Here is a 17118-nt window from a genome sequence, read left to right on the forward strand (position 1 = left end):
TCTGAGCACCCATTCCTCCTCGTACTGAACCACAGCTGCTGTCTCCTGACACTTTCTGTCCCACTCCTACAGACACAGAGCATAACACATACAGACCCCAGGACCCAGCCTGGTCTGGTCACAGCATCAGCAGTACCCCAACAGGACACTGCTGCAAGATGAACTCAGATGAAAAACACCCAACTCCAGGGATTTCAACTCAAAACTATCATCTACCCTATAGATGCTTTTGCTTTAAAAAAAAATTTCTCTTTCTGGTACCAGGGAATGAACCCAGAGGTGCTTTACCACTGAGCTACATCCCTAGCCCCTTTTATTCTTATTTTCTTTCTTTCTTTTTATTTTTTTGCGGTGCTGGGGATTGAACCCAGGGCCTTGTGCTTGTGAGGCGAGCACTCTACCAACTGAGCTATCTCCCCAGCCTTATTCTTATTTTCAAAGAGGGTCTTACTAAGTTGCTTAAGACCTTGCTAAGTTGCTGACCTCAAACTTGCAAAACTCCTGCCTTAGGCTCCCAAGTCACTGGGATTACAGGCATGCACTACCACACCCAGCTGTACAGATACTTTTTCTTAGAAAAATGCTTCAGTGGAAGGAAACCATGTGATCCTATGGAGAAAATACTGGAGCTGATAGGCCATCCCCAGAGTTTTGATACACAAATGAAAAATTGGGTGGAGTTACAGCTGATATGCCTGTTGCTGTGTGGTACAACTGCTTCCCAGGAAAGGAGTTGCTTTTAAAAGTTCAGTTCTGGGACTCTGCTCTCCAAAACTGCTTGCTAGCCCTGATCTCTTTAGGGAATACCTAGTGACCTCATTCTACATGACAGCTCCCACAGTGACACCTCTCACACTGGGCTGAAAATCACAGCCACAATGGGTTCTTATCCAGACATTTTCCTGGCTGCTGTAGCAGTTAGCATTACTCTCTGACTATCAGGGACACAGGGCACACCTGCTATGATGGCAGAAAAGGACACCCACTATGGCCCTCAAATCTGTTTTTGGCAGTGTCTACCTATACCAGTGGTCTCTCAAGATGAAACACCTATGACCACAATCCAGTAGTGGATTAATCCCATGACAGGGTGATTAATACTATTTGGTGACTGATGAATACAGGTGGGCAGTCCTCCGAGAAACAGGCACACAATAATTTAGCTGACGGGAAGCATTATGAAGAAAGAGAAGGGGTTTCAAGAGTTCCTACCTCAGGATCCTGAAGCCAGGCACAACTAGAGGGCAGGAACATTGGTTTCTTTGGGAAACCAGGCCAACTCAGACCCAGGGCAGAAAACTTGCTTGTGCTAGGCTGCCCGGTCTTTCAGTGGCAAATCCACTGTTGGGATGTTGGGATTAAAAACCTAGGTTTCCCTCATAAGCTTAGGTCACCCCTCCTTTACATGGTTTGGCAGAAGGAAGGACACTCAAGAGTTTATTTGTGCTGGGCTCTAGAATGTGTGCAATGAATATGAAGGAGTAAGTAGATTGATCTATTTATGTTCATTTAAGCTAAAATTATACAGGATAGGTGTTCTCTGCGTCTATCAACACATGGCATGGAAGCCAGCTCAGGCACAGACTCAGGAGGGACTGAGAAAAACTAAAATAAAACTTTGCTATAGACAACAAGGCTGGGCATAGTGGCACATGCCTGTAAGTCCAGCTACTTGGAAGGCTGAAACAGGAAGATCGCAAGTTCTAGGCCAGCCTGGGCAACTTAGTGAGGCCCTAAGCGATTTAGTGAGACCCTGTCTCAAAAAATAAAAATTAAAAAGAGCTATGGATATGGCTCAGTGGTAAAGTACCCCTAGGTTCAATCCCCAGCACCAAAACAAAAACAAAAACAAAAGTAACAGAAATGGGACAGGTGTGGTGGCGCATGCCTGTAATCCCAGCAGCTCAGGAGGCAGGCAGGAGGATCATGAGTTTGAAGTCAGCCTCAGCAACTTAGTGAGGCCCTAAGCAACTTAGCAAGCCCCTGTCTCTAAATAAAATATAAAAAGGGCTGGGCTGGAGATGTGGCTCAGTGGTTAAGCACCCCTGGGTTCGATCCCCAGTACCCCCACCATCCCCCCCAAAAAAACAGAAGCAATGGAAACCTGGAGACTAAGGAATAAACTATGGGCTGGATCACTTTTCTCCCCCTGCCCCCGAGCTCAGCTCCTTTCCTGCCAAGGCCAGGATCTCCTGTCCCTGCCCACCCCAGGGTGCCACTGGCCTCTGGCAGTCGGTAGAGCTTCATGGTGCGCTGCATGGTCATATTTCTGCTCAGGTGGGAGAACTTCACTTCAATCAGCTTCCGTGGGTTTAAGGACCGATGCCAGTACCTGTGGGGACACAAATGTCCTGTCCTCAGGGGATTCTGGCCAGTGCCATTAGAACTGTGGCAGGGAGACCTCCAGATGGCCAGCAGGTGGCGTGAGAGACAAGTCAGGCCCCACTTGGGCTGGGCTAGCACAGGTTCCAGCTTTTCCAAGAGGACTCGGACCTGCCATAGCTCCTCCTAGCTTTTCTTTCTCCCTATTTTTCTTTCTCAATGTCAAAAGTCATTCCTTTGTAATAGCAGTTGTCTGGGGACAGCAATCCTCATTCCTGGAATCAAGTCAATGGAAAAGATTTACAGTCATGCCCAGAAGACTGTGGTACATGCTTGCCCTTTTCCTTCCTCCTTGTCTATCTTTACCTGGTGTCTCACTTTCCAGTTCTCTAGACAGAAATTATTCAGTAATTTCAAACAACTTTCTATCTACGTCAGAGTTTCTCCTTGAATCACACAGGGATCAAACAAGCTCTCTTTGCCCAATGCAACTCTCAAAACAAAACTGAGTCAATCAATAAAATTTTAGGACATTTTCCTTAAAAATCCAGGTTTGGCCTCTTCCTTAAAAACAAAAAGAAAGCTGGGCATGGGGGCACATGCCTGTAATCCCAGTGACTCAGGAGGCTGAGGCAAGAAGATCATGAATTCAAGGTTAGCCTCAGCAATGTAGTAAGGCCCTATCTCAAAATAAAGAAATAAAAAGGGCTAGGGATTTGGTTCGTGGTTAAGTGCCCTTGGGTTCAATTCCTGGTACAAAACAAAACAAAACAAAACAAAAACAAAAATAAGGTCAGGTGTGGTGGGGCACACCTATAATTCTAGAGACCTGGAAGGCTGAGGCAGGAGAATCACAAGTCCTAGGCCAGCCTCAGCAACTTAGCAATACCTTCAACAACTCAGGAAGACCCTATCTCAAAATAAAAGGTAAAAAGGGTTGAGGTACATAGCTCAGTGGTAGAGCACACCTGGGCTCAATCCTAGTACTGCAAAATAAAAACAAAAACAAAAACTCCCAACAGACTGACTCTCCTTGTCTCTAAATGGCAGTAACCAGCAGGAGTTGAGTAGCTAACCCTTCATTCCAGACCGCTATCCCTATACCTCCTCTCATTCCTCTGTACCCCACCTCCCCACATCAGATACTAGGGCCTCAAGCCACTCCTGGGCACACATAAGAAGCAGAAATGTATCTCACAAAGCTTGACTAGAGCTGGGGCACTCACATTTCTAGGATCTTAAAGGAAGAGAATTTTACCTGCAGGTGCCAACAGGCTTTGGCAACACTACCCCAGCAGTGTAAACAGCTTGGAAAATGCCTTCCAGGTGAACCCGCCGGGTTATCTCTCGGATCAGGACTGGAGCCACCCTCTTGGAGCGCAGCTTCTTGTGGACACACAGGAAGTTGATCTCCACCATCTTCTTCTCTCTGAAGGAAGAGGGAAGGTGTAGATAGCAAAGCTTTTAACAGGGAAAGTCACGGCAATTCCTTCAAGCACACGGAGTCACACCTGAAGGGGGCTTCAGCACAAGGTGTATATTTTGCTGCCAACCTCCCTTGATCAGTAGTACTGGGGCTCCCTCCCACACTCCATCAGTCTCTATGCTACTCCACTTCCAAACAAAGTGGGAGCCAAGCAAATACTCTATCTGAAGACATCACCAGCATCTCCCTGGGAATCCTCAAAAGCAGGCTGGGAAATTCTACCTGTAGCACACAGGGAAGCAGCAGAGGGAACCCTACAGAGGAAGTCAAGAATCTCAAGGGTTCTGATTCCCACAGAATCCTCCACAAAGACTGGCATATGGTTATGATGTTGCCAGGAAAAAGGAAGAGCAGAGATGGAAGGTTCCAATGACCATCTCAATCTGGGTCATGCTGGCTCTGGTCCACTTCTGAAGTGGCTCAGGTAAATCATCACGTGCCTGCTGGAGTGGAGTGGAGGCGGGCCCCTCTCTGCCCAAATCACAGGCAGAGGAACAAGCCACAACTCAGAGCAAAACACATGGTTGCTATGATGAGTTTCCATGCCTGGAACCTGTGCTCCCCTTCAAGGGAGAACTGTAGTTTTCTCCTTCTTCCAGTCAGACCAAGATGGTGGGGGTGGGGGTGAGTGCTGGTGCTTACGTGTCATAGATATGGATGTTTGCTGGGATGGCGCTAATGAACCCAACCAGTTTCCGACTTGAGACCACTCGAACCCCGCAGTGCCACTGGGGAAGCCAGCCAGGCGGCCGGAGAGCCCTGGAAAAGACAGAAGGGCTGGGGCTGTGGTGCTGCTTGCAGCAGGCTGGGTAGGTGTTTGGGCTCCACAGCCATGTTTGGTTCTACCCTGGTGCTACCATCTCCCTAGAGATGAGGAGCTGAATTCTTTTTAGAGCCAAGCTTTCTCAGACACAAATGGAATCAAGCCATAGCCACTTCTCACTCTCAGGCCACTCAGCTTTACTCACCCATCCAAGGCTGTCATATTGAGGATTTCATGCCTGATTTGTTTGTGTTCATTAGATGACTTGAACCAGAGAACTGGCTTCTTCAGTTTCTAAACTGGCCAGTGAGTGTCATGCTTGGGAGCTGACTCTGGTCCCCTCGAGCTCTCCCTACCTGCCCCTCTTTCTGCTTGTTCATTTTTGTCTACCCTTGAAGGCAATCCCTCTCTAGTTCAGCCTCAGGAGTCTTTCTTCCCGGATATTAAACATGGCTAGCCAGATGGATAACTCAGCCAGGCAAGGCCATTTTTATATAGTTGAGCATGCTCAGAAACTGGATAGAAAATGATTCTCCTTTAAAAAACAAAAACAAAAAAAAAAACTTAGTAGGTCTCATCTACCTTCTCTTCTTGCATAAAGTCAACATACAGCAGATTATCTTTTCTACAAAAATCTACCTCACCCAAGACAATCTCTCTCTCTCTCTCTCTCTCTCTCTCTCTCCCTCTCTCTCTCTCTCTCTCTTCTTTTTTAGTTGCAAATGGACAGAATACCTTTATTTTATTTATTTATTTTTATGTGGTGCTGAGGATTGAACCCAGTGCCTCACATGTGCAAAGCAAGTGCTCCACCACTGAGCTACGACCCTGGCTTTCAATCTGTCTTCAATTAGGTTTCAACTCTAAGCTCCAATGAAAGCAAGTCTCCTTTGAAAGCAGGAACTTAAGAAGAACACACAAATTTGCCACTCAAAAGTCAATTCTTGGCAGGGATGAAAACTCTGGTGCCCTGTGATTATTCTGCTCTATGCTTTGCCTTTGGAACTGTAAGAGATTCTAGAACAGAGACCAGACTTTCACTAGACACCAAACATGCTTAATGCCTTGATCTTGGACTTCTAAGCCTCTAGAACCATGAGAAGTAAATTTCTCTTGCTTACAAATTAAAAAAGAAAAAAAAAAAAAAATTCTAAGAAAGCCATTATAACTCACCACAAAAGAAACTCTGGGGAATAATCAAATCGGAACATGTTGTCATCATCTTCCACGTAGTTCTCATTCAGAAGGGTGTAGAGTTCCTTCAGCTGTAGAGAAATAAGGAGCTCACTGCAAGGTATGATGCCAGATGGGGGGAAACTCCAATGGTGTGTGGCTTCACAGAAGAATGCATAAAACTACCAAAAACCTCTAGCCTCACAAACCCTCTTTACCCCAGGCATGACAGAGACTCTTTTAGAACAAGATGTAATGGGAAACTGAATTGCTAAAGGGTAGAGCCATTATGTAAAGTACATAGAGTGGCAGACCAAGAATGTCATCTAATTAAGTGACTGCTCCATTATTCTCAACTATCAACAATGGGGAGCCGCCATTGATGTTTTTTTTGGTACTGGGGATTGGACTCAGGGGCACTCAACTACTAAGCCACATCCCCAGCCCTGTTTTGTATTTTATTTAGAGACAGGGTCTTATTGAGTTGCTTAGCACTTTGCTTTTGCTGAGGCTGGCTTTGAACTTGTGATCCTCCTGCCTTAGCCTCCTGAGCACTGGGAGCACAGGCGTGTGCCACCATGCCCAGCTCCCCATCATTGATCTTTACTTCTGTGAAAACGCTTTGGAGAGATGATTCTTGGGGCTGCATAACTCCTAGGAGAGTTACTGCCTAGAGTTACTGTGTCTAGTGGCCCAACCAAACACCTTTTGACCTTTTTTTTTCTGCCTTGGGCAGCTGCTGTCTCCATCTGTTGACCTAAGTTTGCTATTTAAAAATTCTGCTCATGAGTTGGTCACGATGAAGTTGCCTATAGTTTCAGTTACTTGGGAAGCTAATGCAGGAGGATAGCCTGGGCCCAGGAGCTAGGGGCTATAGTGTGCCATGCTGACTGGGTGTCCCCAAGTGTCAGTAGCGGGACTATGCTTGTGAAAAGTCACTGTATCCTCAGCCCAGGCAACATAGCAAGGCCCTGTCTTTCTCTCTCTTTTTTTGTGTGGCACTGAGAATTAAACTTACAGGTGCCCTACCACTGAGCTATCCCCAGCCCTTTTTGAGACAGGGTTTAGCTATGTTGCCCAGGATGACCTTGAACTTGGGATCTTCCTGTCTCAGCCTCCTGAGTAGCTGGGATAAAAGGTGTGCACCACCACACACAGATAAGATCCTGTCTTTAAAAAAAAAAAAAGGGAAAAATCTGTTCACATTTTCATCATTCCTTCCAGGGGAAACAAAGTTCCTCATGTCAAAAAAAAAAAAAAAAATTAAAAAAATAAAAATAAAAAGAAGCTCTGATAGAAAGGGAAGAAGAGATCCCTATGCAGCAGTCTCAGGTCATCAGTCAGGAGACACCCAAGAAATATGACAAGAGACTGAATGAATAAAAAAATAGAGAGAGAGAAAGAAAGTTATTCATTCATATTGGGAAGCCACAGAGGGCAACTTTCAACCTGCCAGAAATGCCAAGTGTTATTTATATGGAGTCTTAGGTAGGCCCCAAGAAGCAAGAGATAGGGTTCTATTCAGCCTTTCTTGGCTTAGTTCTCAAGAGTTCCTGAGCAGTCTGTATAATCACTGTCTTATCCACAGGTCCCAGGCCTACTCACCACACCACGGTCTCCCAGGTCCAAGGCATCCCAGGTGAAGCCCTGTGGCAAGGTATAGGGCTCCTGGCGGATGTTGTCTTTGTCAGGTTCCACAGGACCATGGGTATTCACCACTTCACCTGAAAGAACGTAGCCGTGAGCCTTACCCTCTGCTCCTATGGGATGGGCTTCAGGGGAGGGCTGGGGGGGGCACTCAGATCAAAAAATGATCGCAGCAATTCCTCTTCTCCCTAGGAGCTCTGATTCTGAAGAACATTCTGTGCTTGGCAATTGAAAATACCCCTCTATCTACACTTGGCCTTTAATTGAAGGCCAATGCAGGGCAAAACCTCAGAACAATTACTGGGATCTAAGGTGGCTCATTTTTGGAAATCCTTTTAAATCTCCCTTGGGTTCCTGGATGACAAACATTTATCATTTACTAATCTGGCTTCCTGCCTCCTGGTTGGTGCAAAGAATGCTGTCATGCCCTGGTCCAGGCCCCCCAATCTGAGTGGATTTGTAAGGCACTGCAACAAGGCTACCTTTGTATCAACAGCAAAGTACTAGGTCATTCCTGAAGCCAGATGATGGCTTTTAGGCGCCAAGCTCAATTCTGGCCCTACCACCCATGGCTTTCAGCAGTGTGGGCCAGTTAACTGCTGTTGCCAACTCAGGCCCTCAGTGCTCAGATCCTGCAAGTGCCTTTAGGCTGAATCACTGAGCATGCAGTGTTGCCAGGAAGTCAGCCTCTGACACATCTCCACTCTGGCCAGTTGTCCCTCCTCTGTGGGAGTTGGGGTGGGGGGCCCTGGAGATCAAGGAGAGGAACTGGAACTAGTTGAGGCTGCACAGGAAAGCAGGGCCAGTCATGGAGGACCCATACTCCAGGAGCTGGACTTTATCCTTAGGGCCCTGAGATATTCTTAATGGGTTTTTAAGGGGGTAGCAGGGGAGGGGAGAGGTTAGGGTGATATCTTCAGATTCGTATTTTACACACAGCACTCAGTAAGGGCTTGCCAACTGACAATACCAAACAAACTTTTTTGTATTGAAGATTGAACCCAGGGGTGCTTAATCACTGAGTCACATCTCCAGCCCTTTTTTATATTTTATTTAGAGACAGGGTCTTGCTGAGTTGCTAAGCTCCTCGCTAAGTTGTTGAGGCTGGCTTTGAACTGGTAATCCTCCTGCCTCAGGCTCCCAAGCCTCTGGGATTACAGGCATGTGCCACCACATCCAGCCCAAATTTTTATACAGTGTTTGAATGGTAAGCCTCCATTTATTTTTTGATAAATCAGCTGTACAAGCTGTGATGTTTGGTAGGTTAAGTGTATTCAGTACATTTTTAACTTATGATATCTTTATCTTATGATAGATTTATCTGGATATACTCCATCATTAAGTTGAGGAGCACTTGTATGTATACTCCCCACCTCTGCAGCTAGAATCTTCTTGGGTCCAGCTGCATTTCTTCCCTCTTAATTTTTGGCCTGGCCCTGCCCACCCGCTCTTCTCCAAAGAATATACTGTCAAGTCCCACAGTATTTCTGGAAAGCAGAGTAACATATACAAATTGATGGTCACTTTCATTTAGTGTTAGAATGTGACCTCTTTTTTTTTTTTTTTTTTTTTTTTTTTTTTTGTGGGTGTGCTCTACCACTAAGCTATATCCCTAGTTCTTTCAAAAATTTTTTTATTTTGAGACTGGATCTTGCTAAGCTGCTCAGGCTGGCCTCAAACTTGTGATCCTTTTGCCTCAGCCTCCCAAACTGCTGGTATTACAGGTGTGTAACACTGTGCCTGCCTTTATTACAGCTTTTTAAATGACTGCTGAGGTGCTGATAAAACCTAAATATAGTATTACAGGAGCTAAGTTACCACTGTTAAGTAAAATGTCACATTAAGTAAGTATGCATCAGCTAAGAAAAAGGGGAGGAGAAGGGGAGACTCCCCATTCCAGGTCTACACATTTGCCCAGACTAACAGGAGAGTATCCCACAAAACTAAGCAGGAAGATAGACCCATGGACAGACATCCCCACTCATCATGTGCCAATACACTACTTTTCTTTGTAGATTTACACTGGATGATGATGGACTAAAAGAATCCTTATTTCTCAGTGTGTGCTGCTGTGAAATGATAAGTTCTTTGAACAACGGTCTTCTATATTCCTTTTAAAAAACAACTCTCTAAAAATAACCACCAAGGAACTCCAGGACTCTACTGCTCTCCCTCTCAAATTCAGCATGGAACACAACTAGGACACATTCCTCACCCTCACCTGGGAAAAAAAGCACACACATACCTAATTTAGGGACAGGCTGTGTATCCCAAAACTGGTAGCTTCGCTTGCTGGCCTCCTCCATGGTTTTGGCAGGTCCCTGACCCACTGAGAACAGCTCAATGGCCTTCTGTATTTCCTGGATCCTCTCTGCTGGCAAAGAGTTCATCTGGGAAAGACAAAGTTTGGGAGAGAAAAGGCCCATTGTGTTAGTAAGACTTCTGATTTATTAGGAGTTCAAGAGTTAAGGGGTACAACTCAAAGAAAGGGGTGGTTCCACTGTCCTAAATCCAAGGTCAAAATGTTGTTCAATTGGAGAAGGACTGGCTGATGATGAACTAAGAGGTGCTGCCAACAGTGTCTCCCCTTCTAACTCTTGGGTGGTTTGATGGCAAATGTACTATATGCTCAGTGAAAATTTTCAAACAATACAAAGGAGTGTAAGTCACTTGAAAGGTAAAAACTCCATGATCCCATCCTTCAAATATAATTTTTTTTAAGTTTTTTTTTTTTTTTTTTTTTTGTAGTTGTAGATGGACACAAAACTTTTATTTTATTTATTTACTTTTTTATGTGGTGCTAAGGATTGGTTAACCCAGTGTCTCACACACGCTAGGCGAGCACTCTACCACTGAGCCACAACCCCAGTCACTATCCTTCAAATATAATCCTGACATCAACAGTCAAGCTGAGGTGAGAAGATATTAATATAATTCCGGACTTTTTGCATGCAAGTTCCAAACACATGCATATCTTTCAAAAACCAATATTGAACTATATATTATTCTACAAAATGTTCTCTCAAAACTATGTCTTACAGCAAGGTAGGGGTACAGCTTAATAGTAGGATGTGTGCTTGGCAGGGATGAGACCCTTGATTCAATCTCCAATACCCTCCAAGTATTTTTGGAGACTTTCAGGTGAAGACATAGATTAGCCAATTTTATTTATTTCTTCTTCTTTTTTTTTTTTTGGTACTGGGGATTGAACTCAGGGGTACTTAACCACTGAGCCACATCCCCAGTGCCCCCCACCTTTAATATATATTTAGCTGTCAATGGACCTTTATTTTATTTATTTATATGTGGTACTGAGTATCAAACCTAGTGTGTTGCACATGCTAGGCAAGCACTCTACCACTGAGCACAACCCCAGCCAGCCCTTTTTATATTTTATTTAGAGACAAGGTTTCAATAAGTTGCTGAGGCTGGCTTTGAACTTGTGATCCTCCTGCCTCAGCCTCCTGGGTCACTGGGATCACAGGAGTGTGCCACTATGCTTGCCACTTCTTTCTTTCGTTTTTTATAGTATTGGGGATTGAAGCCAGGGACGTCCAACCGCACAGCCACATCCCCAGTTCTTTTTATTTTGAGACACTAAATTGCAGAGGCTGATGCCCAACTTGGGATCCTCCACCATAGCCTCCCAAGTAGATGGGATTACCAGCATGTACTACTGGATCCAGTTAGGTGAACTACTTTAATATAGGCTTGAGTTCAAATATTCATGCAGTCAGACAAATACCCACTCCCAGACAAATATCCTGAAACCAGCATAGGTTTGGGCTAGAGAATTCCTGAATGAAAGACTGGGATAAGTCACTTCTCTCATGTTTGAAATGGAAAGAGTCCTACTTCCCTTCTAGGAATGATGAAGATTGGGGCTAATTTAAATGAGGTTCATGGTAAGAGCCTAGTGAACACGGTAGTCAGCAATAATAATTTTTTCAGTTGTCAATAGACCTTTATTTATTTATATGTGGTGCTAAGGATCGAACCCAGTGCCTCACACATGCTAGGCAAGTCTTCTACCACTAAGCTACAACCTCAGCCCTCCATAGTGGGTCTGACATTAGAAGTAGTCAAAAATTACTAGAAGATATGTCTTAACAAGATAGAAGATTCAAGTTGGAGTATAACATTTGAAGAATAAAGCAAAGCACAGATATACTGGAAATGAGACTGGATTTCTTCTGAGACTTGTATACTGTTTCTAAGGCATTTCTAAAAGGGACTTATGGATAAGTCTTGAGTTGTTCCCCCCAAACCTACTTTGAAGAGAACACTTACCTGAAATAAAAGGTTTTCTTTGGTAATGTTGTTTTAATTTAAGGAACAAAACTATCCTTTCCCATATCACTGGGTTTCATGCCAGTGTGTCAGTCTTAGGCTGTATACTTTAGGCCAGTGTTTTCAATAGTGGAACTCAGAAAAACTCTGCAGGACTCCTGGTTTTCAAGACAATGACTACTATAGCACTGCTTTAATAAAAGGGCTTTTAGGGCTGGAGTTGTGGCTCAGAGGTAGAGCACTTGCCTGGTATGTGTGAGGCACTGGGTTGAATTCTCAACACACATATTAAAAAAAAATAAAATAAATGTTCGAAAAGATTTTTTTTTTAAAGGGTTTTTATTCTTATAGTGGTGGAGTCCTAAAACAGAGAAGGCTAAACACCACTGCTCTAGGCTGTCACAGAGTCATTACTCCACAACACGTGGCTCAGCACACCAGCAGTATGTAAGTTCTGAAGGGCACCACTTTTTTGGAAGTCAGTGTCTACCCTCCTGTGTCTTTTAAGGAACTGAGAGCAATTTCATCACCTAGGTGTAGGGCAGCGGAGGACAGCACTGGGATCCAATTCTTGCTTCTTGAAATAATGTGGGTAGAGACAGTCAATCTAAATTGTTCTTCTACATTTACCTCAAAACATTCTCATCTGAAAAACAGACTGTCATAAGAAAACAGAGTCTCCTTGTTACCTTCACAGGCTGATCCTGGGTTGAATCTGTCTCATTGCCTTTTTCTTTCTTCTTCTTTTGTTTCTTTTTCTTCTTTTTGGCTCCAGTGTCATTGGCTGGACTCAAACCACTGCAAGACAAAGTAAACACTGATGCAGGGTTTTTAAAAAATTATCATCTGTTTTGAGCTACACTGACAAAGGGCTTTCTGTGGAACAGACCTTCCTTAATCAAGCCTGTTGGCTTCAAAAGCAGACTGGAGAATCCAGCTCCCAGAAGGGGCATTTGGAGGACACTGGCAAGCACAGCTCTCCTTCCCACTCCCACCCCTCAGCCTCCCAGGGAGGGGGCACTGTGAGAAGCATATACTATTTGTTTCAAAGGCTATTTTTCATTTTGCTTTATGTGTTTATCTTCTTTAGATTGCCAAGCTGATGGTACCAAAGGCACATGAAAATTGTCAAAGGGGTATTCATATTGCTACAGCTTCCTTAGGACCCTGAATTTAAAAAGGAGAACTGCCAAAAGGAAGGAGAAGTGTTTTTGGAATGCTTTGCCTTTCTTCCCCAAATGCAGCAAGCTTCCCCAACTGGACTTAAAGCACAAGGCAGTATGGAAAAGAGAGAAAGGGATGGGGAAAAAGTCAGTTTAACACTGTAGTAATCTGTGTTCAAAATAGTCAGGAGAAACGCCCAAATCAGGCCTGCAGGTTTGAGGATGGAATCAAATGACTCAGACTGAGGGACCACAAGTGACAAACCCCGGCATTAGAAATCTTGAGAAAATTAAGTAAAAGCAGCAGTACCCAGCTACTCCTGCCATGGAGAGATCACATGCAATGTGTATTTGTATGAATGTAGTACAGGGGATGTCCTTATGATACTTTCCCTCAGCACAATGCAGCAAGAGCAGTTTCTTAGACACATTACAAAGTCAAAATTAGGCAGGGGATATAGCTCAGTGTGTATTTATACATTCTAGATAACCAATTGTCAAATAATTTAAACATTATAAAATACATTTTCCAATAACATTATGGGAAATACCATTTGTAATTCAGGAAGACTTTGGAGTCTCAAAATGCCTTAGTGTTATTTGAAGACTAATATCAGCTAACAGTAAGTGGTACTGCATGTATGTGTGTGAGGATCATGGGCAGCACTCTTGTTCTGTTCTATAGAGAAGGAAATCTGTAACCAAGTCCTGCCATTTCCTTTTTGTTTGCTGTGCTGGGGATTGAACCCAGGGCCCTGCACATGAGAGGCGAGTGCTCTACCATCCCTTACCATCTGCTTTTGTTGAACGTCTTCAAAATTATCTCTTCCTATTCCTGACATACAGAATTTAGAGTGATGAGAAAAGAATGTGAAGTCAGTAATAGTAAAGACTGGAGGTTCACTTAGTCCCAGTGTAAGGTCTTAAAGTGCACCTGCTAGGTATTCTATTAATGAGACACAGAAGTATAACAGAGGAAATACTGAGAACATTCAGAGAGGGAATAAGGTGAACTCCTTAAAACCAGATGCTCAGAAAAATCCCTAAGCCCAGGGCAAAGAATGGGAACCACCATTATTCACAGTCTAAGATTATGTTTTCTTCTTAATAACTCATTTTTTTTTTTTTTTTAAATCACACATAGGCCCAATTGTGGCCTATCACAACTATATGGCTTTCTTATTCCAGATATTCTCATCTCAGTCCCAGGACTAAGTGGAATATTATAAGGTTTAAAAACCAGTTGATGGTCAGGCGTGATGGTTCACACCTATAATCCCAGCTATTCAGGAGGATGAGGCAGGAGGTTTGCAAGTTTGAAACAAGCCAGGGCTAGCAATTGCGTGTGGTGGCACACACCTGTAATTACAGCAATTTGGGAAGCTGAGGCAGGAGGATTGTCAAGTTTGAAGCCAGCCTAGGTAACTTAGTGAAACTCTCTTTTTGCTTCCTGTGGTGCGAAGGATTGAACCATAAGCCCCTATCGCAAAAAAAAAAAAAAAAAAAAAAAAAAAAATTAATTGCTGGGAATGTGGCTCAGTTGAAGAGTGCCCCCCTAGGTTCAATTTCTAGTACTACCAAAAAAAAAAAAAAGGCGGGGGAGGGGGAGATACAACTCGGTGCAGATTGCTGGCCTAGCATGCCCACAGACCTGTGTTCCATCCAAGAACAAGGCGCACATACACAAACACACACCACTGATGTTAGGAGACAATGAAGTACCCTACCACTGTTAAATACAATTTACCAGACTTTACATCAATTTGTGGAATGAATTATCGATCTTTGCATATGAATCGCCCTAAAAACTGTTTTAAAATTCTATGAAAAAAAACAAAAAAGGTCGAGGGGAAGAACTGCTGCATATTAACCAACTGGATATTTATTAAACACGATTTTACATGAGGAAAACAAAAGATATGACTTCTCCCAACTTCAAAAGTCTTTACAAGTGTAGAAAATCACCTTTAAAACTACCTTTATACCTTTGTTCTTGGTTGTTCACTGGAAATACTTTAATGCAGTGGTCACATCATGGACCTCGTTTTTGTGTAAGGATCTTGGGCTGCACTCTTGTTTTGTTTTATGCATTACCAGTACTACTGCCTGGCAAACTCTAAGACCCAAACTAAAACCCAAGTTAATTCCATTTTCCCTGCACTGGCTTAAATGTGCATATACAATTACTGAGCAACAATCCTGTTTCAACTTGTATATCAAGTACACCAACAGTTGAACAAAGGGAAGTTTGCTTTTTTTTAAATGAGTCATTTTCATTGAGCGACCAGGTACTGAGCCACAATTCACAAGGTCACATAAAGAACTCACCAGTCTTACAGTCAACATCCCCAATCAGGAAGAAAACTGACTTAGGGAGAATACTTCCAAGGAGCTCACTATGGTTAGCTATCAAATTATAATGATTTTAATTATTCATCAGAAACCAAGCTCAAAGGTTTTGAGACTAGGACTTTAAGAAGCATCCTAGGGCTGGACAGGTTGTGCTTGCCTGTAATCCCAGCTACTTGGGAGGCTGAGGCAGGAGAACCACAAGTTCAAGGTCAGCCTCAATAACTTAATGACGCCCTGTCTCAAATAATAACTCAAAAGGGCTGGGGATGTAACTCAGTGGCTGAATGCTCCTGGGTTCAATTCCTAGTACCATAAAATTTTTTAAAAAGGCTGGGGTTGCATCTCTGTTACCTGGCTAATACTAACAATATTTAAGACCCACTTTAGAGGTTATTTCCTCTAAGATGCCACCTTACCACCCAGGTTTAGGTGAGATGCTCCATTCTAAGCAGCCTCCAAAAATCCTCCATTTCTCTCATCCCTGCACTCTGCACATTATGTTCAAAAGCCTTTTTTATTGGTTGGTGAATGTGGGGTATATATGCAGCCTGAGCATCTAGCATGGTACCCTTCTGCTTACTGAATGACTGAATGTATACTATCCCTAACTCTTGCATTATAGAACAGGTACATGATACCACCCGTAAGTGAATGTTGAATTATTGTCATTTTTTCCCAGCTTCTATTATAAAATCAAGATGGACTTGAAAATTTATCGTGAAGCAGGCTTGGCATTCTGTTTATTTTAATAAAAATGTTCTGAAATTTTGTAACACTATATTAAAAAAAAAAAAAAAGGCTGGGGTTGTGGCTCAGTGGTAGAACACTTGCCCTGCATGTGTGGGGCACTGGGTTCGATTCTCAGCACCACAAATAAATAAAAAATGAAGGTCCATTGACCACTAAAAAAATACTAAAAGAAAAAAAAAAATCCTTAGGAAACCAAGTTCACAGAAGAATGACCTCAGTTTGGATTTGGGGAAAATCAAACCACAGGATCCCAGAGAAGCCAGCTAGTCCTTCTCCAAGAATTTGACTCCTTTTTTTTTTTTTTTTGACATGGAGTGTCACCAAATGGAGTCTCCAACTCCTGGGTTCAACTCATCCTCCCACCTCAGCTTCCAGAGTGCTGGAACTACAGGGTCATCAGCACACACAGCTCTGAATCATTTTTAATGGAACTGGAAACCAGGTTCAGGGTACACCCCAGCAGTCCTAGGTACTCAGGAGGGTGAAGCTAGAGAACTGCAGAAAAGAAGAGAAATGTCATCTTTTAACAATGGCCTGGAATTCTAAGTCTAAGCTTTCTGAGGACTGTGCAGTTGTGGGTAGAGCAGAGCTGTTCCGCTTGCTCCTGCTCCTGACTCACTGCTGTTCTCTCCAGCTGAGGGATAAGACAGGAAACCACACCACAGCCACAGCTTTTATTTGTTAAATTTTTTAATTTTTTTGGTGCTAGTGATTGAACCCAGGGTCTCTTAACCATTGAGCCACATCCCAAGCCATTTTATTTTTATTTTGGGTCTCCCTAAGTTGCTTAAGGTCTCCATAAGGTGCTGAGACTGACTTTTGAACTTGCAATCCTCCTGTCTTAGCACCACTATGCCCAGCTAGCCACAACTTTTTTTTTAAACCATCATTTATTCACATTTAAAAAAAAATTAGTTGTAGATGGACAGAATACCTTTATTTTATTTATTTTTATGTGGTGTTGAGGATTGAACTTGGCACCTCACACATGTGAGGCAAGTGCTCCACTGCTGAGTCCCAGCCCCTACACAACTTTGAAAGATAATTCAAAATCTACACTGGTAGATTTACCAAAGAGGTGGTGATTTGCCAAATTAGAATTATCCTGACCAGCTGCAAGTGAGATGATGTGCACTGACTTCTCAGAGGACAAAAAGAAGTTTCAAGGTGAA

The 17118-nt window shown here is 43.3% G+C and overlaps 1 protein-coding gene across 1 annotated transcript in view; it reads right to left on the reverse strand.

The window, feature by feature from the left end:
* Positions 1-17118, reverse strand: part of NMT1 (N-myristoyltransferase 1) — a 34199-nt gene that overhangs the window by 8038 nt on the left and 9043 nt on the right. The window contains exons 2-8 of the mRNA XM_079130276.1: positions 12371-12479; positions 9637-9781; positions 7350-7468; positions 5745-5836; positions 4451-4567; positions 3581-3751; positions 2224-2332 (exon numbers count right to left, since the gene is read on the reverse strand). Of these exons, the coding sequence (XP_078986402.1) occupies positions 2224-2332; positions 3581-3751; positions 4451-4567; positions 5745-5836; positions 7350-7468; positions 9637-9781; positions 12371-12479 (862 nt within the window). The remainder of the gene's footprint in view (positions 1-2223; positions 2333-3580; positions 3752-4450; positions 4568-5744; positions 5837-7349; positions 7469-9636; positions 9782-12370; positions 12480-17118) is intronic.

Source organism: Sciurus vulgaris (assembly GCF_902686455.1).
Source record: "Sciurus vulgaris genome assembly, chromosome: 3".
NCBI classification, from domain to species: domain Eukaryota; kingdom Metazoa; phylum Chordata; class Mammalia; order Rodentia; family Sciuridae; genus Sciurus; species Sciurus vulgaris.